The sequence below is a fragment of the Tympanuchus pallidicinctus genome, unplaced genomic scaffold (assembly GCF_026119805.1).
Source record: "Tympanuchus pallidicinctus isolate F22 unplaced genomic scaffold, pur_lepc_1.0 scaffold17, whole genome shotgun sequence".
NCBI classification, from domain to species: Eukaryota; Metazoa; Chordata; class Aves; order Galliformes; family Phasianidae; genus Tympanuchus; species Tympanuchus pallidicinctus.
In genome coordinates, this window is record NW_026294690.1 from 8,313,621 (window position 1) to 8,338,094 (window position 24,474).

The window sequence follows — 24,474 nt, forward strand, 5'->3', positions numbered from 1 at the left end:
CTCAAGATTTTGAATTAGCAACTCTGATCCAGCAGTTATCACACTTCTACTCACTCAACAGCAGACTGAGGGCGGGGGAAAAGTAGGGCAGGGAGCAAAGTTTGACATCTAAACTAAGCGACGTGGTCTGCAGAGGAAACAAATCAAATCTGTAACAGTCCTAGGAAATTTCAACTGCAGAAATCTTGTTGGCTCAACAGCTTATTCATCCCCATCTTCAAAAGTAACATACGAGGGAAACACGTTTTTGTTGTTAATACTGAGAATTAATGTCAATGACATAAACAGGCTTACATTTCTATAATTGTTCTCTGGTTGTGTTTGCTCATTCTGGAAATAGAGAATTTAAGCTTAATCACCTCTAAGCTCCTAAATAAACATTCATCTGCCTAATTTCACATCACTACATGCATTTTTAAATTAACTTCAATAGGCAGACTGCCATTAGCACTTTTTGATGCTAGAGTAAAAATGGGGTCACCGTATCTGCTAACATTACCTGATAAATGACAGTGGGGGAGAAGAGTTTGAAGGCAAACTTTAAACAAAAATAATACAGAGGCCTTCCTGGATGGCCAACCATGCTTGGAAGGCTTTGCACTCAACAGGTTGAGTAGCATCTGACCAAAGAAACACACTAAGCCTGGAGTCATGCAATTAATCAATTCTAAATCAGTATTACACTGCTTTATATGTCAGTAGGGAAAAAAATATATATCAATTAATTTAAAAAAAAATCCAAAAAGACAGGATATAGAACTGCTGGCATCTGGTCTGCAGAACTCTCAAGGAACTGGGGAACCTTCGCATGGAGGGAACCCCCCCCCCATAGCGACCATTAACACCTTCTGCTAGGCTTCATCTCAGGTCCTTCCTCTGCTGGACACCTTTTGACATTTTTAAATACCCTTCAAGAGAAAAAGCTACTTCTTTCAATGATGGAAAATAACAAGAACTGAGAGGAGGAATTTAAACTGCAGTAAGTTATTTCTCACCCATTTTACAAGACATTCTTCCTCCCAGACAATTTCCCAAAACACAGATTTAGCTGGGAGAATCACTTTGGCACAGCTCAGCTCTGCACTTGGGAAAACTCTAGCTGTAGGGTGGAACGCTTGAGGAGATAAATGCAGGGACCCTGCAGCACAAGCCTAAAGAAGAGGGGTAGGCAGAGCTCCTGGTAATAGAATGATAGGAAATAGGGATCTTCAGAGTCCTTGCTACAAAATGGGAAGGAAAAGCTCCTTAAGCATGGTACATAGATGATGACATGGAGAGTGTAAGGGGAGGCTTCAGGGGAACAGAGAGCCCCAGTGGTTGCTAAGCTATGATCAGCAGAGCAAAGAAAGGTAGGACTCTGCTAACTGGAGGGCGGAGGGGAAAGAAGTTCACTAAAATTCTGCTTTTATTCTCTCACATCCTACAGTCTCATTAATTTTGAGCTTTACACTACTGAACATGGTTCAGTGCCACGATTTTCAAAGGAATTAGACAGAGAAAATAAGGTTACCCATCTGTATATTCCCATTAGAACCTACAAAAGAAGTTGAGACTAAAGTTGCTCAAGTGTTTAACGCTGAATAAATGCAACTGAAATATATTCAAATTAATATCACAGCCAACTCTGTCTTGCCTCACAGCTTGTTACTAGGATGAAAAAAAATCAGAGGGTACTTTTCCAGAATAGCTCCCATGTGGACATACTTTCTCAAGATGAAGAGAGGCCCAGCTCTGGTTTATTTTTTTCTGGATAAAGGTATGCATGCAATGTGGTGGGACCATCCATATGGAAAGCTACTCTGCAATACTATCCTGCTTTAAGCAAACGTTCTATCTCAATCTGGAATACCACTAAGTGTAGGAATACATTACAGCCATTAAACATCACTGAAAGAAATCTCTGGCTTAGCAAAGCCAATCCATGTTCTAGAATCCTGGGTCCACTGAAGCCACCTCTATTTCTTATCAGTGCTCTCCAAATTACTCAGCAAAGTACCAACAGCTTTAGTGCTACAGACACTTGTTGAGCGCGCAACATCAATACCAAAGTATTACCAGAGAAAGCAATAAGCACAGGCACGTGTTTGATGTAAGTTGTAAAAATCATACTTCATTTTGAAAATCTTAACTGTTAACAGTAATTTCAGGAGCTATGAATCAAACCATCAAATGCTTCCTCTCATAATCTCGTCACCAGAGCCCTGCCCATGCTGTCACCAACTCCAGCTTTTAGTGCCACATAACACCGAGGAAAACAAAACTATGTTTTGTAGAGAGGAAAAAAAAAAACAAAAAAACAAAAGGGAGTTAGTAGTGTAAATGTACCATGGTGGAACTTGGTGCTGATTTTCAAAAACAACACACAAACAAAAAAGGAGCACAAAGGACACCACCACACATCAGGCTTTTAGCACAGGAAAATATCCAGTGTGTACGCAGCAACAGCACCCAACTCTCCAAATTAAATTAAAAAAAAACAAAGAAAAAACAAACCCTGAGTTTCTCTTTTTCTCCCTAGATAATTCATGCCTTTGAGAACTACCTTAATTGAACTGCTTTCTATAATGTATACCAGACACATTCACCGCATGCCTTTCTCCATATAAAACGTTCAGATTTGTCCATGTCCTTAATTCAGGTTAATTAGACACCGCTCACAAGCACCCTGCAATAAGGGTATCTGTTTGAATAGGACACAATCGCTGCAGGGCTTCTGTCTTTTCAATCAGTCAGTGTCCCCGCAGTGTTTAGAGTGGCAGAGGGGAAGTGGCCTGTGGTTAAACAGAGGAAATACCGAGGAATTTTAATAGAGCAAATAGTCTCTTTACTTCCTACAGGGCCCCACTTCAAAGGCAGCCTTGCTCCCGAGCAGACAATGTGTTAGAGGGGCCATCAGTCATGTACCAACACGGCGGCTCCGCTCACAGCTCACACAACCGGCCAATTGACCCCCAGCTGACACAACCGGGACCATCCCGCCGTCGTTCCTCTGCCAGGGCTGGGCGTGACAGCACCGAGGCCGGGATTCCAGAAAGGCACGATCACCAAATGCTCCTACCAGGCACCGAATGAACGGCCCATGGAAATGGGAAAACAAAGCTGAAAATATAATAAAAGCAGAAACCACTACAAATATTTAAGAAATTAAAATGTTACACTTGCTGTGTGCGATCAAAACAAAGTTTTTTTTAAAAATGCTACTAATCTGAGAGACATGAAGCAGACTGTGGCACTGTGGCACGCTGAGATTCCACAGTCAAAGGGCGCCCATTGGCTGAACGCAGCAGGGCGCTGCCGCGGCTCCCGCAGCTCTCCACAGTTCGCTGAGACAGCGGCGCGCCCGGGGGCGCGGGACGAGCAGCGGCACCGCGTCCCCATCTCTTACAGCTCCAGCAGCGCCGTGCGGCACGGAGCTGAGTCCTGAGCTGCTTTTCTTCCGGACGTTTCCCAACGCTTTCGCCTCCCTGCGCGCTGCCCTACGACCGTGAGCGCCGCGGAGTGCCCTCAAAACGCTGATGTGACACCGCGGAAACCTGCAGCGACAGCCGACAGAAAGGGGCGGCGATGGAAAGCAGCGCTCCCTGCCGCGCTCCCGCACCGCCGCTCCGCAACGGAACCGGCAGCCGCGCTTGGAAGTCGGGGAGAACTTCAAAACTTAGTTAAAAGTAGCAAAAAAGAAACGGAGAAGAAAGCAACGAAGAGTCTGACAGCAAAACGCAACAGAAGCGGGAACGAAAAGCAAAGCCTCGTAACAGAACGTTTATCACCTGCACGTCCCCGCCACGGACGGAGGGAAAGTCCCACTCCGCGTCCCCGCCGGGAACGCCGCGGTTCCTCCCGGCCGCGGACCCGGCGCAGAGCCCCGCAGCAGCCGCACCGCCGGCTCCGCGGCACCCCGACCCCTCACGGCAGCACCGCCCCACCTGAGCCGCAGCGGGACCGAGCCCGGCGCTACTCACCCGCCCTCCGCAGGCGTCGGCCGCCGCCCCCCTCCTGCCGCCGGGCCCTCCGGCCGCCTCCGCGAGCCGCCGTCCCCCGCAGCAGGCGAGGAGCGCGAGGAGGAAGGCGCCGAGCTCCCGCCCCGGGGCCATGGTCCGCAGCGGCGGCCGCGGAGCGCGGGCAGCGCGGCGGCGGCGTGGCGGAGAGCGGCCGCGTGCATGCGCGCCGCCGGCCCGGGGGGCTGCGTCTTGGCGGGCACGCGCGCCCGTTCCCCGCCCCCGGCCCGGCCCCGCCCGCGGGAGCGCGCGCCGCCCTCCTCGCGGGGTCGCGCGTTTCTCCCTAACGTGCGATGCGAGGCGCTACGCGGGGCAGCGCGGCCGAACGGCCCCAGGGCCGGGCTGCTCTGCACGAAGTGTTCGGAGTCACGTAGGGGGCGAAGCCTCAGCCGCTAGCAAAGTGCAGAAGCGCAGCACTGAGCTCAGAAGAGACAACAGCTGCTCAGGTGGCTACAAGCAGCAACCAGGTAGCTGAGAGTCTTCCCTTCAGTAACCCCAATCGCCATTATTTTGGAAGATTTTACATCCAGGTACATACTGCTGCTATCATTAATATTAGACAAAAAACCACGACAACTGAATAGAGAGAGAGAAAAAAAAAAAAAAAAAAAAAAAAAAAACAGTGCAAAATAGCATATCACAGTTCAGATTAAAGCAATGCACAATCTCAAAAAGCCCGATCAGGGTGAAAGGAAACGCTGCCAAGTGGCCATTTTTAAACTACTTCTAAACATGTCATAAGTTTTCCAATCCTTGCGAACACCAGCAACAACAATACAGGAAGACTCCAACTGCTCTCAGGCAGCCCTTCTCTGCCAGTTGCCATGAGAACAGGCTCAGGAGCCTCTGGCAGACACAGCTCTTCATTATATCATGAGCAGAAGTGGGACTCCTGCCATTAAGCATATTTTAGCACAAATTCGAGATTTGGCCGTAGCCCTGTTAAAGCTCTTGGAGCAGATGATGCTTACTTGGGATGCCCATTTTCCCCGCAGGTTGGTGTTCTGGAAAAGGGAAGGGTAAAATTCCACGGATGGCTCTGGCACTTACACAGAGAGCAGAAGGAACAAGTCTTACTAACCAAGGGTTCAAACAGAAGCACAAAGCAAAAATATCACCTGCCACAGGTCAGCCTGCACGGCCCCCCCTTCCATTACCTCAGCTTAAGCTAATAACAAAACACCACATCTGAAAAACATTTATCCTAAGAGCTGTCACGGCCAGCTTACCAACGTGAATGCAGTGACTGCACACAGAAGGATTGCGTTGCTTTTTGGGACTGCGTGCAGAAGCATTTTATTGCTTTGTGTGCATTTAGAGTAACTTCCACTGAGAAGTTTTGTGGAAAAGGATAGAAGAGAGGTGGGAATCAAATGACAGTTAAAATTTCCACTTAGATTCTCTAAAATGCTGCTAGCTAATGTAAGGACAAAAGTGACTGTGGGGACTGCTTTCCTGCAGGCTCTTTTGTCCTTACAACAGTCTCCTGTTTCAACATAGTACAACATACCAGTTGGAGGATATATCTAAGTCATGGGTATCAATATAATGCATTCTACAGCTGGTTTTGGTTGCCACTACAACCAAACCTCAAGCATCTTGATTAAAGCTAAGAACCCTTTTTTTTCCCCCCTCCTTTCCGGGCAGCTGTTCCCAGATGGAGGGGACAGTGGGAACTCGGCTGGGCCTAGAAAAATATGGAAACTCAAGTAACAAAGAGTGCTGCTGTATAGTTAGGATTTTCCTACCATTTGCATCAGTTGCAAAATAATAGCAATAAAGCCTCCTTAGATTTGGAAGCTGTGTCCTCCATCCATCTTTTATATTTCTAACATTTAAATCTTTCTCCAAGGAGAGACCGAGCTTGGCTGCACAAGGAAGGAGTTAAGAAAAGAGCTCAGCTCTCAGCTGTAGGCCAGGAAGCATGCACCATGCCTGTGGACATATCCACTGGTGTCAGGCAGCTAAAGACCATCCAGTATCAAACCTTAAGAACTAATTCAGAAAAAAATGAGTGAAAACAATGTTCCCAGAAGCGTTCAGGAGTCACAAAAATTGTACTGTGGTAGTGTCTTCCAGATTGTAACATGCCATAGTTTCAAAAGATCCGGTTAACCTCAAGCAAAAGATTATCAGCTATATGATCCCAGATGATGAAATTGAAATTTAATTTAAATGCATCTATTGTCATTAATGGTTCTCTCTTTTAAACCACCAGGTCTTGATAAATGTGCCAATATTAACGAAGAAGAAAGAAAAGAGTTCTGAAAGGAAGATCCGCCTTACTATTCCCATTTTATAGATGCAGAAACGTAAAGAGAGTCATAAATATGCCTGTTTTAACATCTTGCACACATGCTCGAGGCTAAACCAATAATTAGATTTGTAGTCAGGAAAGACTCTGCCACCTACTAAGACAGGAAGAGACCCCTGGGGGTAATGGGTTTTGGTTTTAATTTGCTTCTTTCTAGAGACGCACAATCTACTTCCTAAGGTCATCCAGACATTATCACTGGGCACGTAAAACAGCGTGGGCTGTGGAGGCCAGATCCTCCAGAATAAGTCCATCCAAGAGCCTGCTTGTGCCCTGAGGGGGCAAAGAGGAGCACAGCACACCATCCTGGCAGCCAACTGCCTCCTGCTGCATCCAAGCACTTATTGGCACTTCCAGATTAGCTGCTGCTGTGTCCACGTGGGACTTGAAAGTGGAACTGGATGCATGAATTCTGCTACATTTGCTTTCACACTGGCAAACCACTTTGGCCACTACTTCTATATCCAGATGCTTCACAACAAATCCTGTAGTTCAGCATCCTTCATGCTGAATAAGCTAAGCCTTACTGAATTCCTTGTAGGGTGCAGGCAGCCACATCTTCCCCCAATCACTTTCTATCACATTCTCATTCTTGAGCTTTCTTCTTAAATACCTCAAGTCTATCTTCAGGTATTTGGGGATGTTTTGAGGTTTGTAGAGTTCAGAGAGTAGAGTGAATAGTCTGGTGACCTTTCTGGATGACTTAATGTCTTCTACAGGAAATTGCACTTAATGACCAAGGAAGTTTTTCCAGTTCTATATTCCCAAAGGCTCAAGTTAGCATCAGATGTAAAGATGAAAAGGAATCGATTGAAATAAACTACTTACTATACACAAATGACTTCTGCTCATTATCAAAACAACTGTTTGTCAGCAATCCATGAATACAAATCCTTGTATAATATCACCATTCCCCAGACCTCACAGTTCCTTGTGGAGAGAGTACACAGGCCAACAACTTACTCTGCTGGCAGGAAGGATCTGCAGTCAAATGTGAACTCTATTTCTATTCAGTTTTGCACATGTTTAGTTTTGCATCTGGTTATTCATATGAATATAATAAAGACACAGACAGACAGCTCAGTTCTGAGATCTTTCAACTAACTGACCTGCCACCAAATTCACTTCTGTTATACAAGCAAGCTGAATTGACTCATCCTGTGGCCACGTGATCTTTTCGCAGAAAAGAGGGAGCAGAGCAGGACTGCATCTTTCAGCAGCAGTCTTCTGTCACACTGGATTAGGTGTTATATGAAACTACATGTTAAGAGAAAAATAGATTTGCGATGCAAAGAAAATTAAAAATTGCACGGAAGAGTGACTTTTCTTTTGGATAAAAAAATCCACTGAACTTGAAACATTGCAATCCAACAACTGTATTCTTAAGTGATGTATGTTTTACTCTTTAGAAATATTTGAGTCATTATTTCGAGTCAAAATATTTTTCTGCAATACCGGCATTTCAGTTCAGCCAACCATTAAAACAGCAAACGAAGCCTCCTCTGATGCCATTGGAATACTCGCTAGAATTGTAAATAAAGTAATGCTTTTTCAAAAGTTTCTTGGGTTTACCTTCAATCTCAACTTTAATGCAGCACAATCCCTTCCACAAAGACATCTTGCCATTTTCCATCGGCAGTGAAATAAGTGCCTGGGTGGGGGGGAGCTGACTTAACAGCCTACCCCGAAATTCAGCGATCTGCAGCATCCTGTGGCCGTGTCTGTGAAAGCAATCCCAGCACACTAAGGGACCCCTGGCTGAGCATAACCTGCCTTAAACCTCTTCCCTTTTAAGCAAGAAGAGAGCAGTATGTTCAAGCACTTCAAGATGACGTCATTCCTTATTTGAGGCCAACAGCTAAGTGTAATTAAGGCTAAAGAAAACGTTTTGAAGATTTTTGTGATTAAAACAGAGAGACTACTAACAGATACCATTACAGAACAATTGGAGCATTTCCGGAAGAATTCCAAAGTCCTACTGTTGTGTAACTGCTGTGGAAGACGATTGGAAAGCAGTCTGTCAATAGCACTTCATTCTACTCCCACTAAGGGAAAAATACAAACAAATGAAAATGTGGACACATATGGAAATTGTAGTCTGTTTATATGACAGATACATAACAGCATTTCAGAGAAAAAGCTAGAACACTTCATGGCAGATTTACAAAAGAATTCTACAGCAATTCTACAGAACTGCACTAACCAAAGAGGAAAGGCCCTGCTAGGAATAACGGTTACTGCTGATAGCCCTACTTTTCAAACAAACAACTTAATATATCCTCCATATCTACAGTTTGGCACGTTGTTGCAAAAAAAGATTGAAGCACTCGGATACTAGGATTGATTCAGTTGCTTGTTTTTGAAAAGAGTAATATAAATATCCAGACAAGGGATTGATAAAACCCAGACCAATTAATGAAACATTGATAAAACAAAGATCTATTAATGCTTGCAGAGAAAGTTAATGCACATTAACAGTAAGTTACAATAATTATGATTTGCTTGTGGTTAGATGGTAACATTAGGAATCACTGACCAGAACACTCCAATAGAGTTGCTGTTTGTGATAGACCTGTTTGTGTCCAGCAGTGTATGATCATAGAATCAAGAGGGGAAAAAAGCTCACTTAAGCAAGAATAACTACAAGAAAAGCTTTTTTACATAACCTACTTGAGTTTCACAAAAACATTTAGCCAGACAACTGCATTTTAAGAGTGGTGACGATGCCTCATTAGACTGTTTCCTTTTGACTTCCTTTCCCTGTCAAAACGAATTAAGAGCAATTTGCAATTATATTGTCAGTTAGCCACATCCTGTAGTATGGAATGAGATGTTGTCCCACCTTTGAAGTGAGAAGTACACATATATCCCTATCCAGTCAGTAACTTAGAAATATTCAAATCAAGAAAGAAATACAAGTGACGACAACCACATTTTTAATTTTTTAACCCAACTAAACATATTGAAATGCAAGTCAAACCATAACAGATGTATGGTATGTAAGCAGTACAATGCCATTTCTTATCGTTCTAATGCGATGAAACAGTTTTATAGAAAAAAAGCAGGTGGTCATCAGCCCTTTTGCATGCCAAACATCTGCATTCTCAAGTTCGCATTTGTTATCACAGAAGAATTACATTAGTAGACACTGTAGCAAAGTCGTTCTATGGTTCCATTGTAAGGGTGGGTATTTTTTGTTTCTTTTAGAATTACTTGATGCTTTCACAGATATAAAACAATTCTGCTGTTATAAATGGACTGCATTTTGTAGTGCTGTAATCACATACCCATGAACGCAGCCTTAATGATTTAGAAGGCTGTCAAAGGTTGCCCCAAACTGAATTCTGAAGTTAATATCTAATAAATGTTCAGACTATCAAAAATACTAAGAACCTACCAATTTCCACTGGGTTCAATTCAACAGAGCCCATCCTGAGTTTTTGAAAAGCAGACACAAGGTCAAGCATTCATACACACATACAGACTCTGTAACTAAATCTTCGTTGTACTACAATTTAGCAATCAGCAGGCATTCTACAAACAGCCTACCTCGTGATTGCAGACACCACCCAAACTGAAGATGTAGAACTGTAATTCTATGCTCCAGCCACAAGAGGGCAAAAGTAGCCCACCATTTTCAGCTATATTTGAAATACTGAATAACTGCTTCAGTATTTCTGAATTTAAATGCTGGTCTGATCTGGGGGCAAAAAAAAAAAAAAAAAAAAAAAGATTAAGGCGCAGTTTATAAATAGTCAACAGCCTCTAATGCAGAATATTTGATTTGCTGTCTTCTTAATTTCTTTCACAGCATCAATCACACAAACTGAATCCCAGGATGCTTTTGAACATTACTGTGGTTGTTAATATAAATCTAAGTATTAAAAGCGTGAAATATATCATTAAAGGGTATAGTATTTATTTTCAGTTAACATATTAAGCATAAATTGGTTATATGTAGGCAAGATTCTAGACAACGTGGACAAACAGCAACCACAATAAAAGTATTAAAATAACAACTGGTAAAGAACAAGAAAGTATTAAACAAGATACAATAACTATGTTGATGTAAATTTACAGACATGATGTTGTGACAGTTTGCTATTATTGACAATTATACCAGAATTAGGCCAAAACCATGTGTGTGCAGTCACCATCCTTGAAAGTGTTCAAGAAACGAGTAGAAGTGGCACCAAGGGACATGGTTTAGTGGGCATGGTGGTATTGGCTGCTGGTTGGACCAGGTGACCATGGAGGTCTTTTCTAGCCTCAATGATTCTATATACCTAAGCATTTTTGTTGTATTCTTACCTCAGCGAGGATAAACATCCTGCAAAAACAAGTTTTTAGAAGTTTACGCCTTCTTATAAATTCAATAAATATATGTTTAATTTGGGTACCCAGAAGAAAAGAGAGCTCTTCCACCTTTTGTCTCCCTTTCTCCTTCACCTCACCTAAGTGTGGGGTCTATTTCCTCAGAAAGGAATCTGGAACTGATGGCTCTTCCACAACCCCGGATTACCATCCCTGCCGACAACTGTTTGCCCATTACGATCCCACCAAGTTCCTTTGTGGTGCAATCAGATAGAACCCTTCCTCTCTCCTCCCCACCCCGGAGATACTCAGCAGCCCCAGCACCTCCCCACATAATGAGCTAATTACATAATAGTAAATCCTATCAAATTAAGTGATAAAAAGCATCAACCTGACAACTGATAGAGAAACCACTTCTAGCCAAAAAATCATAACAAACATTATTTTACAAGAAATTTCTAAGAAGCTTTGATTTGATTTTATTTTTTTTATCACTAGTCAGCCCTGAGAATTAATCTCAACTATTTGAAATTACCTTAATTTCAATGTTTGGTTAAAAAGTTCTTTGTTAAATCCAGCCATAGAAATGCTTGGGTGAAGTTTTGAGGCCTCATTTACTTTAAATAAGAACACAGCATTATCCTTCTTTTGTGGAACTGTAAAACACCCTGGGTTTTGTTGCTTTAGAAGTATTTTCAATACAGGACTTTGAATGAGAAAAACACAGACATACTTACACCCAGTAGGAAAATTGTAATAGAACTTGCTGGGGTACAAGCTTGCTGTTTGTAATCACAGACTTGGTAAATCAAATAACTGCCAATACAAAATTCTAAGTTCAAAAGTGTTATAAATGTAGGCTTTAAAAATCTAGTATTGGTAATTTAAAGAATGTTTCAAACTATGCTCTCACATATGCTGCAAGTAATAATATTAGAACAGAACCTAGGAAGCAGTTGTTGTGTGATTTGGGTATGCCTTCAGGCCACGAGCACAGATCATCTTTTTTGGATGGCAACAGCCACTAATGAAGTTCATGTCTAGAAAAGTTTTTTAAGCTTGAGACATCAAGAAAGAGAAAAGAGTCAATTTCAAACAAATAATTACACAGCCCAGCATCCCGATTATGGTCACTGGCACAGGGCCCTATTTCAGGAAAGCACTACTAGCATGTTTAAGTGCCATTTCAATCAGTTCTAGGAGAGCTTCATCAATTTATCACTAACCTAAATTACAGCTGTTGACGAATGCTGACATCACAGCTTGCCAATACCAGAACAGGGAAGTCTTACCACAAGCCAGCTTTCTTGCTGGATGTTTTCACTGTCTTTGTAATTGTAAGAACTCATCTCAGGGTCACAGGGTCAAATGAGCTCTTGAGCCAACGCAAAATGGTTGGAAGAAGAAAAGGAAGTTTTGGCTTCACAAACCTGAAGTCAAATGAGGAAATAAGATGACTGAGGTTTTTCTGATCACAGTTCTGAAAAGCAGATAAACAGAAGCATCAAAAGACAAAGTATACAAAACTGGAATGGCACCAGATTTCAACATGCGCTTGTGACAGTCTCATGCACTATTCTTACCAGGACCAGCTGTGCTCACATAGCTAACAGTATTACATGTACTACTGAGGTCATTCAGAAAGCTGCATATTATCGGCAAGATTAGCAAGGACTGTGAAGTACAGAATAATATTTTAAGATAGAAATTTAACCATATACAAGAAAGTCTTTGCCACAGTTTAGACCCAAGGTGGTCAAAATCGGCATATATGTGAAGTTAAGGGTTCTCCTTTAATTTGTTGATGTATTTACTTTAGGAAGAACAATGTAAGCCAAGATTAAAGAAATAACACAATCATGTTATCTGACTTTTGCTCCTCACAATGCTATGCAGAACTGAGCAAGCCATTCCTCTAGTAACACTTGCTAATTGAGAGCTGGATACCAGAACTGCTGCTGCTATTATTCCACTCTTCTTAAATTGCTTTGTCAGACTTCCGTCACTTGAGACAAGTTCCATTATAGCAGACATTAGGTGCATTTAGGTATTTGCCAGATAATAGAGTACGGTTCTTAGGCATTGGTCTGCACAGATTAGTCTAATCTGTTGCTGTTGGAGACCTCGTTTCCAGCAGAAAGGTAAACAATAGTTTCAAATTACTTGCACTAAAGTTAAGCTACAGGTACTCCATGTCTTGAGGTGAAAAGAAAGCCAAAAGAGAACTCTCGCATTTCCAATATTGTCTTCAGCTCAGCTCAGGTCTGCATCTGAATCGAACTTCTTCTTTCTCTAGAACTATTTCTAATAGATTTGGTGCCATTTAAAATGCTCTATCCAAAAATGATTAAGAGAAATAGAAGTTCAGTTAGTAATATTAAATGCTAATGTTACTTCCTGAATTCGAAGCACAAATAGTTAACATTTCAATATTAAGTAACACTTTCTTATTTCCACACTGAAATAGGTTTTCAAGAAGAAAAATCAAGCAATTTGAGATTTCTGGGCTTCTATGAAAAGGAAGGCAATAAACCCATAGAGTTGTATTTTGTTTGTTTTTAATGACATAATGGGTATGATATATCTGGTAAAATCCTAAGCTAAGCTGCACTTTGAAATACCTTACAAACATTCAAAACTACATTAAATCATCCATTACTAAAACTGAAAAATAGAATAGATTTCTAAGGAAGATCTTAAGCTAAAGGAAGAGGAGAGCACATGTTAGGAAGGGGTGCAGTGATCAAGAATGGTCTGGAAGCAGTTAAGATAGGTCTTCAAAAGTTTTAACACCAACCTGGAGCACTAACCTAACTGCATTTGGGCAACTAGAAAGTAGAAGAACTTACACCGTTTTTTCCATGTTTCCCTCACTGCCTTTTGTTTGTTTGTTATTACATTTAACCTACACTGACAGTAGCATTCTTCCTTCATGTCCTTGTGAGTGATTCTAATAGAAACCAAATGCCAGGGCCTGCATCAGCCTGGTAACCGAGCCTGAAGACTTGGGCTTCAGTTCTTCCCTCCAGTGAATATCAAAGTACTTCATACAAAACAACTGTTTCCTCAAGAAATCTGGAAACCAACACCAGAATATGTAACAGCTCAGTAGCTAGACATTACTTCAAGAAGAAATTGCTAGTTTAAGATTTATAAATTTTTAAAGCTTTGTCCTATAGTACTTGCTTTTCCATCTTGTATATTAAAACCATTTTCTTTGTACCAGATGAAACAATTCAGTTCAGTTCTTTGATTATTACAGATATAGTTTGCTTCAGAATAAAACCTATTATTCATGTCAGCCATGTATCAAAACTCAGAATAGCCTTACGCCTGGTTCACAATGAGAAGAGAGGCGATACCTGAATTGAAGCACTAAGTAGACAAGTAGACAAATAATATTTTAAACAGAAATGAATTAAAATATATTAAAAAGATTACAGTTTTAAGCTTCTTTTAATGAAACAATTGTTCAAACTGAAGCCAGTTTAATACCAGTCCATTTATTTTCATGGAGAGCAACGTTTTAGAAAATGAGGTCATACTCTTAAAATCATTAGAATGTAAATAGCTAATCTGTTTCATGTATCAAAAACTATTTTGCATGTTAAGAATTATAGACTTTAAAAGTAAGGATCTTAGTTGCCTTCAGTGAAGCCTGAAGTACTTCATATTAGCTGAAAATCTTACACAACTCAGAACTTACAGTTTATTTTTTAACTGCAAAAAATATCTAAACTTTTCTGAACATATTTATTAAAATATATAGGAAAAGTTCACTTTCTCCACAAAAATTAGTTTATAATACTTCACATATTTACAGTTTGAGTGAAAAATCATAATCCTTCAAATCTAGGGATAAAATCATAACTGATATATGATCATTGTTTAATACAAATAATGACAACGCCAGTAATTCTTCAAGTCCTGTTACAGTAAAATAAAGGCAAACCATCCTTCTCCTACTCTAGCAGGCTGGAGGTGAAGTTACTTTTCACCATTAGAAACTGGGATTCTCGGTGGGATCTCTTCAGTTTTGCACGACGGTTCTGGAACCAGATCTAAAATGGAAATAAAAGGCATCTTTTTCAGAAACACAGCGCTGTAAACAGAGCGGGCTTTGAAGTGCAAAAGCATTCACACAACCCTGCAGTATTTTGTCAGTAATTTGGAAGTTTAATAGAAGGTCAGAATTTTCAGTTGATGACCGGCACAAATTAAGACTAAGAAAATAATGCCTTCAGCTTCACTGGAGAATGAGACTCAGCTTCACCCACAAAAACACAAATATCAACTTTGGTGACACTCAGATCCTGTTCAGAATTCCTGACCATCTGGAATTCACACACGTCTTCAGGTGTTACTTCAACTGCTTGATGAACTGCAACATCAAGCTTCCCATTAAGCCAAACATGAATGGCATCAAAAGCATAATAAATACCAATAAATATCAAATTTCAATTCTTATTGTATGCTTATCACATATGAGTTGTTAGAAATCAGTAATTAAGGCCCTGAGTTGATTTTGCTTTTGGCCAGATGAATGACATCGTCTCAAATACTGGTTTAACGCACTTATGCTCTCCTACCACTCCCAAAACACAAACATATTTTCATACAAATTATTTCAAAATTGATTTCAAATTATGTTTTAAACTATGTTGCCAAGCATAATAAACATGATTTTAGAACCTGGGAGCAAAGGATTGGAGATTAGAAAAGCAGAAACTGCAGAAATTTCACTGTGCCAAGTGTCTCATCAATGCCACGGAACAAGGCTTAAGATTTCAGAAGGAATTTGATGGCATCCATTTCATGAATCACTTCAGGCATACCAGAAATGCACATTATTTTATGCTGACATCAAAATTATTGCTACTACTGATAATCTACCTATTTACACTGACTGAGAGTACATATGGAAGGAAATATGGATATTTTCAAGTAAAAATTTAATTACCTGGATCCTGTCTTCATCTAAATCTAGCTTGCGAGCTAATTCTTCTCTGATATCAATGCCAGGGTAGGAGTTCATTTTAAAAACATTTTCCAAGACTTCAATCTGAGGAAATTAAAATACACTCATTGAGTGATTGTCACTACCTTTATAAGAGCTAAGAATACCATTTTAGTTTGTTTTATAGGAGACCTCTGAATTGTGCTTGGGCAGTTCTGATTTCATGCAGAAATACCAGTCTGCTGAAGTTAGCAACATAACCAAATTTACACAAGTGCTTAATTACATTTTTCAACAGAGAAGCACACAGTACTGAATTAGTCAGCTATTAGAGGCTTCTGCCAAGTTTTCTAAACTACATCGTTGCTGATTCATCAGATAGTAAGAAAATCCATACCTGGCTTCTAGTGAAAGCAGTTCTTGGTCTTCTACCCCTGTACCAGCTCAATTCTCGTTTGAAAGATAGCCTTTCAGTGACTGAAAAATATTTGTCACATTTCAAAACTTTTTCCTCTTGCACTGTATTGCTGTTAGCATGGAATAATGAATTTTCATAGGAAACAACAGGAATTTGCAGATGGGAATTACTGTCATCACCTAAAACTGGAAAAAGCAAGTAAATGTGAACTTCATGTTACCGATTTTCAGTAGAAACATGACTGTATCTATTTTTAAAAGGAGTAAAAGCCTGAGAGGTTACAAAACAGACTGCTGGCTTACCCAAGTTGGTGCATGCATCCATCCACGGTCTGTGAGGTTTCACTGCTGCAATGCCATCCTTCTTCTGCTCCAATCCTAAAATACTTTCGATGGAAAATGAGCACTGTGTGGTTTTATTTTCTACAAAACCAGACACCTTCTGAAGATTCTGAGATGCTGATGGATTAGCTGCACACAGCGATGTACTTGCCATGGTTTCACCTTCAGCCAGCACAGCACACACACTGTACTTGCATTTCTCCTGAAGTCCTCCTTATAGCTATGTTGACAAGGGGGTTGGATTTGCAACGTCATTAATTAAATCTTTTATTAGAAAGTTTTAGCATGTCAATGAAAACTCTCCCACCAAGAGGCACGAGGAGTTAATTGTTTATTTGTTTGCAAGTAATTAGCAACTAATGGTGACACTAGGGGGGCCACCAAGAGGGACAAGAAGTGTTATCTCTCCTAACCAGAACATCGACTTAACTTTCTCAAAAGAAGCTATGCACAAATATAGGACTTCTCTTTTATTCGAAATCATTAATGTATAAAATCAGTTTTTTTAAAAAAACTTTATACTCTAATGTACTCCACTTACCTAAACATAGCAGCACGATAGGAAACCAGTCAAGTAATAAGTAATCTCATTTAAGTGCATTTCCTTCCAAGGAAATTTAAAAAATAATCTCTTAATGCTATTAGGCTAATCCCAATGAAAATGCCTCTGTTTTTTCATATGCATATGTAATGGTGAACGTGGTCAATAAAACAACAATAGCTTTTGGCATGAGGCTCTGTGCAGTGGGTTGGCAATGTTGTCAAAGCTCAGTGTAATTGCCTTCCAAGTGCCTGGATTAGTTAGCAGTAACAGTTGCACCAAGTATTTTAAATAATTCAGACATTCATTTTTCTTATTAAAATAGCTTTGTCGCAGCCTTTTTGAAGGATACCGTCTGTGACATTTCCTGATCAGACTATACAAAATAAAAACAAAACTTGAAGTAATACTGGCCACATACATGAGCGTACAGGTTTTAACACCCTTGACCTGCTAGGTGTTTCTTCTTTCCTGTAAGTGGGTTTATAACCAACAGAAATTATTCCACAGAGCACATACTTAAAACAACCAAAAATCACGTGTAATGGTGAAGGATTTCAAGCATTTCTTTTAAAGTTCAAGGTTTGAAAAGATCACTGATTTCACTCATTGTAAAGAAAGCATCAGCTGTAACATTTTCAAACTCAACTACTGGCCATTCACACATGGTCAGTAACAACTTCTCATTTATGAAAACCTCTTTTTGTATTTTAGATACAGCTATGTGATAATACAAAACTGCAAGCAATGCTTTTCTTTCAGAAAGCAAATTTTAGCCCTCTAAAATATAACTTTGGAGCATGATGTAGGATCGGACCTTTCAGAGGAAAAATCTCACCCTTTTGTTCTTGTGTCACCATTTACTGAGAGTAGTTTATTCTGTGTAGTCAGTCATATTCTCACGGATAACAAGTTATACAAAGAAAAATACAGAAAATCAAGGTACAGATACTGTTCATTTGTAAACTGCCCAAGATAAATCTTTAGGAATAACAGAAGCAGGAAAACTTGTAGGGAAACAGCACAGCATGGAACTGGTGGTGCAGAGTTGAGGGAGATTCTAGTGTGAAAAATAGAATCATACGTTATTTTATATCAGAATGACATTCAGCTGCATGACATTGACTTACTGGACTGACTCAGAAGTGATTCAAGCAGTGATCTCACCAAGACACCGTATCAGCATCTCAACACATTTTGAAGGGGCAGCAGAATAAACGCAGTGACCACCTGCGAGCTGAGCTCCAAACCCCATTTGGCAACCTCAGCAACTACAAAGCATACACAGAAGAAAAATCATACAAACCCATATAAGCAGCTCACTGGCTACTGACATGCCTTCTGATCAGCATCGAGGAGGAGCAGCAAGGCCCATAGGACTCATCTCTGAGTAAAGCTGTCCTCATATCCGTGATCCACACTTCCACAACTTCCTGAGCAAAACGCAAGTTCTGCTAGCCTGTCCAAACCCAGCTGCTAAGAAAGCTGGCTTAGAAATCCAATTAAAGAGCCATGGCAGAACATGAAAACTGAGAATTCCAAGAACATATTGACAGCATTCAGAGTTAATCTTCTGTACTAAACTAATGATGTTTTATGAATGTATATGAAGACTTGAGGCAAAAAGAACATGCGGTTTGTATGTTTCAGATGGGTAAGGTCTGAACCTGAAGAAAGAAAAGCTTAACTGCCAAAATTTTCCCTCAGGTTCCCCTTAATGCTCAAACACTCTCTTCTGAAGGAAACCCAGTGTCAGTTTTCAGAAAACTGCAGAGCAGCTGACATAACTTTTCCTAACTGGAAATTTCCAGAGTGTCAAGATCACAGCATAACAGACCGTCACTGTTTTCACAGGAATCTGTAACACATTGGTAGCCTCTGGAGGAGTCTCATCTGTCCAGAAGTTTCAGAAGTTTCATGATGATGTACCCAATGAATCAGAAGTCAGTGGGAAACGAGGGCCTTACAGACCTGTATATTTAACTATGGCTGGTCCTAATGCAACATCAGCTGAGATCCCAGATGAACAACGGAGCTTCTTTCCTTGACTGCAGACTTTTGACAACACACCAAGTTGAGAGGTTGCTAAAGAGATAAAGCTAAAGCTCTTGCATCCCAAGCAATTGATAAATCAGTTTTCTGCCTCTACAGTTTCTAGATGAAACACCAACTTTAAGAAGAAAAAACACCCAAAATATAACAAGTCAAAAAGAAATCAGTACAGATCCTGTAATGAATGTGGTGCCACTTATCAATTTCTCTATCCTGAGATTTGAAGCACGATTTCTGATAGACAGTGTCTTGAATTCAGAAACAAATTTGGACTTTAATAATAAAAAGAACACCTCTTAATGAGTGTAAATGAATACAGACGACTACCTATGTATAGGTGTGATGGTGTTTTGTTTTTTTTTTTAATTTTATAAAAGAACATACACAAAACATTTCAGAAAATATTCATTTCACCATAATGAATAGAAATTAGATTTACTTAAACTACATGGTTTACAGTCAGATTAGCATATAAATCAAATCCCAAACTGCTAACTGCCTTCATAGGCATGATCTCTTCAGAAGCTACCAAGAACTGCCACAAAAGGTACATGGAGGTAGAAGTAGTACTGAGGAAGCACACTCCTCCACAAAACAAACCATTACACTAACCAAGTAGCTGTAACTTGTTTTGGTCTCTCTGAGATTGTGGAGGACAGCGTAGCTTGCTTTGAGCTCCCAGTTGGAGGTTCGCATTCGTTCAGGGTTTATTTCTTCGTTTATCTTAAGGACTTTTCAAGAAAAAGATCTCAGCCGCTCTCAAAAGTAGGTTTAATAAAGTAAGTCAAAAAACATGGAATGGATTTGAAAGGCAGAGGTCAGAAACTAATCAAATACTGCCATCTGGTGTTTGTGTTTGCTCAGCTGCTACATTTGTTCAACAACGTTCTCTGAATAGGAAACTTACTATTAAAATTATGATATTAATTTGCTCAAAGTTGAATTGAATCAGACCTGGAGACTGCAGCGCAGTAACAAACACACCAACACTGCTTTGAAACCGTGCATGGCTGCAACTCCACATAGGAACTGGAAGTACCTATTCAGAAGTTCCCAGGGTAACTACTCACAGTGCTTCCTAATTTGAGGAATGCAGTGAAAATGAAACACCACACACCTAAGGGACCCTTACAGTTTTAGTGTAAATCCATACAACTGTTATGAAAATCTCACACGAAAAGAGAATTTATTCTAAAGGTAACAAGTTTGTATTAACACCAAAACGAAATGAGTAAGTCTACTGGAAAGACTGGCTGAAGATCTAACAACCAAGTGGTGTTGTATTTCTTTAAAGAGAAGACTGCTAAACTGTAGAAGAAAGCAATTTGTCATAAGAAAAAAAAATAAACAAAGCTTTTTACACAAGAAATGAGGATAAAAACATGATAGAGCAGAAAACGCAATTAGTTTTAAACTCAACTCAAGCCATTCTATGATTCTAAAGCAGCAGAATTTGATAGCAAAGATTTGGATTCCATTTCCAGGAATTGACACTGCAAGTATAATTCGAGCTTGATTCTTCATTCAAAAATTTTATCTCATCATCCTAGCCAAACGAGCAGTTCTGCCCTTGCAACCCATATGAACAGCTTTGCCTAAATATGTTTGCAGGAACAATGAGAGCAGCACAAGAAGCTTTCCAGTGAAAACCCTGGGTGACAAAAACCAATCACAGGAGAAATCACTGTTCTTTGAATATGCCAAAACAATCTTCTAATAGAATTGACACTTGATGAAGCAGAAATTCATATCCCTTGCAGATCTTAAACCACCTGTTCTTGGCCCAGGGACAGCAGCGTTCGTCTCTCGAGCGGATGCTAAGAATTGCCACTAGCACCCATTGCAACTCCGCTGTCAGGTCACCTTTCACAACAGCCTGTGCTGCATTTTCAGCCTTTGGAACACGATGAACAGCACACGTAATCTTTCTTGATATACTTATCACACAGAAAATTGCCTTTCATCTCACCTTTCCCACAGCTCTTTTACCCAAGTGTAGCACCACCTTAGACATTTTGCTGCACAGATCGACCTTTCAAATTTGTTTTGAACATTAATTACAGAGATTATATTCAAAGCCAACTACAAAACTGTGAAGTTTTTTTTTGTTTGTTTGTTTTCGCAACAATACCTTAATACCTTCAACATCATTTTTTTCAAAGCACAATGAGAGCAGTTAGCTGCTCCTTAGTTAAGTGAAAGCTACTTTGATCTGGGGCAAACACAACATAAATTCAAGGTAAATCCAAGGGTATCAGAAGAAACAGCATGCTTGTTAACGTGTAACATGCAAATAAAGCCTACCTGATCCAGACAGCTAATTCCACTCCGTAGCAGAGCCAAAGTTCTCTCCATTAGGGACACATCTGAAATCCTTAAAAGAGCTGGTGGCTGCTCTTCTCCCTGTTTATATAGTGCCAAGTATTAGTTCTCCACACTTACAGAGAAAAAGGAAGAGTCATACACACTAAGAAAGTTTACAATTCTGATAGAAGCGTAACACTAAAAACATGCTCATTAGTGGATTCTTATGGATTCCTCAGTTCATTGCTATCCAATCTGCTCCATTGCAGCCAAATATATATCCCAAATAAAACTTTTAAATGCCTTGTGTATATTTTTACAAATATATCAACGTACAAGAGAATTACTGATTGTTTCCATTTAAGGGACCTATTTAGAAACCTAACTATGAAATAGAAGAAGCTCCAGTACACTACAGAACAACTAGAAAGGGCTCTCTCTTGCTACTAAAATGAACTGATTCATTAAATTGAAACATCAACAGAAGCAAGAAACATCACGCTACATGCCAATCAAGATACCAAAGCACATTTTTACATGTTAAAAACTTGTCTGTTACCATTTTGTTTCGATACAGGACGGTTTGAGTTGGAAGGGATTTTTAATACTATTGAGTTCCAACCCCCCTGCTATAGGCAGGGACACTTCCCTCCAGAACAGGTTGCTCAAAGCCCCTTGAACACCTCCAGTCAGGAGGCTTTCACAACCTCACTGGGCAACCTGTTCCATATCTGCAAAAGTTTCAGTTTTTAAAAGCTGTTTTTCTCATTCTATAGGAGCTAAATAAATGTGTCTTTTCTGTCATTTGCAGCTGTAAAAAATGCAAAGGTAACTAGAAATAATTCTGTTTGCAGTCTCTTACTACCTTTCTGAGTTCTACTAAGGGAATGACACTAATATATTATGAAATAGAGAGCAATTCTTACAGAAGAAATTGGTTACAAGTTAACTGATATGAAAACCAGAAAGTTGTGCACATGCATATAGGTCACAAGCCAACACTGCCACTGCCTGCTCGTACTTACAGACCCAGTTAGAGCTCAGCAAGCAAAAGATCAAACAAGAAGATACAAGGCTTAGCCTTTAAACCTGGTAAGATAACTCTATTTCTCTCATTTCATAGGTACATAAGGAAGTTAGCAGTGTGGTTTGCCTCAGCCACATGAGTCATCAGATGAGCTGGTACAAGAACCCACTGAACCGAAATCTAGCAGTGACGTTTATTCACTGCTCCCTAGGCGGAAAAAAAAAGAAGAAAAAAACCAACTAACCAACCAAAAAAACCTGCAACATCAATTGCTTGCAGATCCTGTCTTTATGTTTTTAGAAGTAAAACGTGACCCGACAGAACACAAAGCGAGGGCTTTTTGACAGCACAGCACAGCAGTGTGTGCTTTGCTCCCCAGGGCCATGGGGCACAGCTTCAGCGGGCTGCGCACCGGGAACGGGACGCACAGCCGGCAGGAACAGCCGCTCCCGACCAACGGGCACCTCCAGCAGCTCCAGCCGCTCTGAAACGCAGAAGTGAAAGCCAGCAGCTTCAGAGCTGAGCCCGCAAACAGCCGGCACGACCGGGCTGTCGTTTTGTCGGAGCGAGAATGAGCGCACAGCCTGCTGCGCAGTATTTTTCTGATTTTAAGTCAGTTTAAATTAAATACACATCATTAACAACCTGTACGTAGCTTATGCCTCCTCAGAGATCTATCCTTAAAACACGAATTGCTTAACCCAGAGGGGTGACTTAAAGCACAACCCCGAGGCGCAGGGCTGTAGGAAGGACAACTCGGGAGCAGTTTCTTCCTCTCCGCACAGCAGCACGCACCAACCTGGCGCAGCCCAACGAGCTCCCGCCCCAGGAGCGGGACGGACATCCCCACCATGACAGGACGCGGTGCCGGCTGTCCCCTCGCGCTCCCCACACAGGTACCGCCGCCCCGAGGCGCCAAGCCCCGCTCCCGCAGCTCATCGCGCGCGCGAGAACAACCAGAACGGCCAGACGCCTCCCGTCAGGCGGCCACCGAGGCGGGAACGGGAACGCGAGCAGACAGAAGGGCCCGCTGACCAATAACGAGTCGCGCGGCTGGGCGGCGGAGCCAATTGCAAGGGCCGGCGGGCGGCGGCGGGAGGGACATCCGGTTCGGGGCGGGGTCGCGGGTCGCGCTGCGGGGGGGCCCAGCCAGCTGGGCGAGCCGAGGGGAACGGGAGTAGCAGCGGCGCAGATCGGTCCCCGCGGCCGCCATGCCCGGCATCGACAAGCTGCCCATCGAGGAGACGCTGGAAGACAGCCCTCAGGTAAGCGAGGCGGGGAGCAGCTCGATGAGGGGAGGGCAGATCGGTCTTGACTCGACAGCGCCAGGCCTAGCGCGGCTCCCCTCAACGTCTCAGCAGCTGGCGCACAGCGAGAGGCCCGGCCCGGCGCTCCGTCCGCCCGTGCGGCGCGGCTCGGAGCGCTGCGGGCTGTCAGTCCCGGCGCGGTGGCGGCTGCCGTGCGCGGCACATCGCCGTCTGCGGGCTGAGCGTGGGCGCGGAGCGGCGTCAGCTTCGGGCGGGGCGGAGCGGAGCGTCCCCCCGTGCCGCCGCTCCCGGGGCCGCGTCCGTGCGTACCTGGGACGCTCGTAGCGACAGAGCCCGACCTCGCTTCTCGAGCGGCTTTTAAGTCATCTTCGTCTTGCGCGAAATATGCCTACGTTTTAACGTGGCCTTTCTTGCCGCTGTGAGAAGTGGAAGATGCGCGGTGCCGAGATGGCTGCAGTTGCTCCGGTATCTTCGTCTCCATTCCTGCTGTTTGACCTCTGTCAGCGATGCCGTGCTACTACACGGCCGTTTATTTCGCGCTGCTATCAAGCACGACATGCTTCATTCCGCAGTACAGGTCTCCCTTGCTGCCCGCAACAACAGCGGTTACTTTGTACCACCGCTTTTCTTTGGCATGGAAAAGTTTACGGTGTGAATATCTGTATAAATTATTCACTCTTTTGAATTAGATCCTCGTTTTGTTGCATTGTTTATGCGGATGAGCACGAGTTCCAGTGCTGTAACAGCTGTAAAAGCAATGCTGCAATAGCATATTCATTGATAGTTTTGATTCCTCAGCCATAGAAACTTCCAGTTGCTAAACAGAGAATTTTAATCCCTATAATGGCAGTGACAACGACTGTGACAAATCGAGATCAAGTGGAGGGACAGCTTGGAAAAGAAGGCTGTGTAGGAGGTGTGTCATTTCTTTCCAAAAGACAGT

At 41.7% G+C, this 24,474-nt stretch overlaps 3 protein-coding genes across 8 annotated transcripts in view; 1 reads left to right on the forward strand and 2 right to left on the reverse strand.

The window, feature by feature from the left end:
* Positions 1-23,246, reverse strand: part of IL17RD (interleukin 17 receptor D) — a 57,665-nt gene extending 34,419 nt beyond the window's left edge. The window contains exons 1-2 of one of the 5 annotated variants that reach the window (XM_052678972.1): positions 23,059-23,246; positions 21,237-21,335 (exon numbers count right to left, since the gene is read on the reverse strand). In XM_052678972.1, coding sequence (XP_052534932.1) covers positions 21,237-21,335; positions 23,059-23,202 — 243 coding nt within the window. In that variant the 5' untranslated portion in view covers positions 23,203-23,246. Of the gene's footprint in view, positions 1-3,767; positions 3,858-3,959; positions 4,083-5,224; positions 5,335-9,706; positions 10,916-21,236; positions 21,336-23,058 lie in introns of those variants that run through there. The other 4 variants (XM_052678973.1, XM_052678976.1, XM_052678974.1 and 1 more) reach the window with 4 other exon arrangements.
* HESX1 (HESX homeobox 1) lies at positions 14,404-21,323 on the reverse strand. 2 transcript variants are annotated; one of them, XM_052678989.1, is made up of 5 exons: positions 21,237-21,323; positions 16,301-16,559; positions 15,978-16,183; positions 15,584-15,685; positions 14,404-14,684 (listed from the first exon to the last, which is right to left on the reverse strand). In XM_052678989.1, the coding sequence occupies exons 2-5, from the start codon at positions 16,491-16,493 to the stop codon at positions 14,586-14,588; spliced, it is 600 nt and encodes a 199-aa protein (XP_052534949.1). In that variant the 5' UTR covers positions 16,494-16,559; positions 21,237-21,323; the 3' UTR covers positions 14,404-14,585. The 2 variants fall into 2 exon arrangements, with proteins under 2 accessions (XP_052534949.1, XP_052534948.1); XM_052678988.1 differs by lacking the exon at positions 21,237-21,323 and adding an exon at positions 18,187-19,238.
* Positions 23,247-23,406: 160 nt separating the features above from the next.
* Positions 23,407-24,474, forward strand: part of APPL1 (adaptor protein, phosphotyrosine interacting with PH domain and leucine zipper 1) — a 28,703-nt gene continuing 27,635 nt past the window's right edge. Inside the window, exon 1 of the mRNA XM_052678978.1 lies at positions 23,407-23,528. Coding sequence (XP_052534938.1) covers positions 23,475-23,528 — 54 coding nt within the window. The 5' untranslated portion in view covers positions 23,407-23,474. The remainder of the gene's footprint in view (positions 23,529-24,474) is intronic.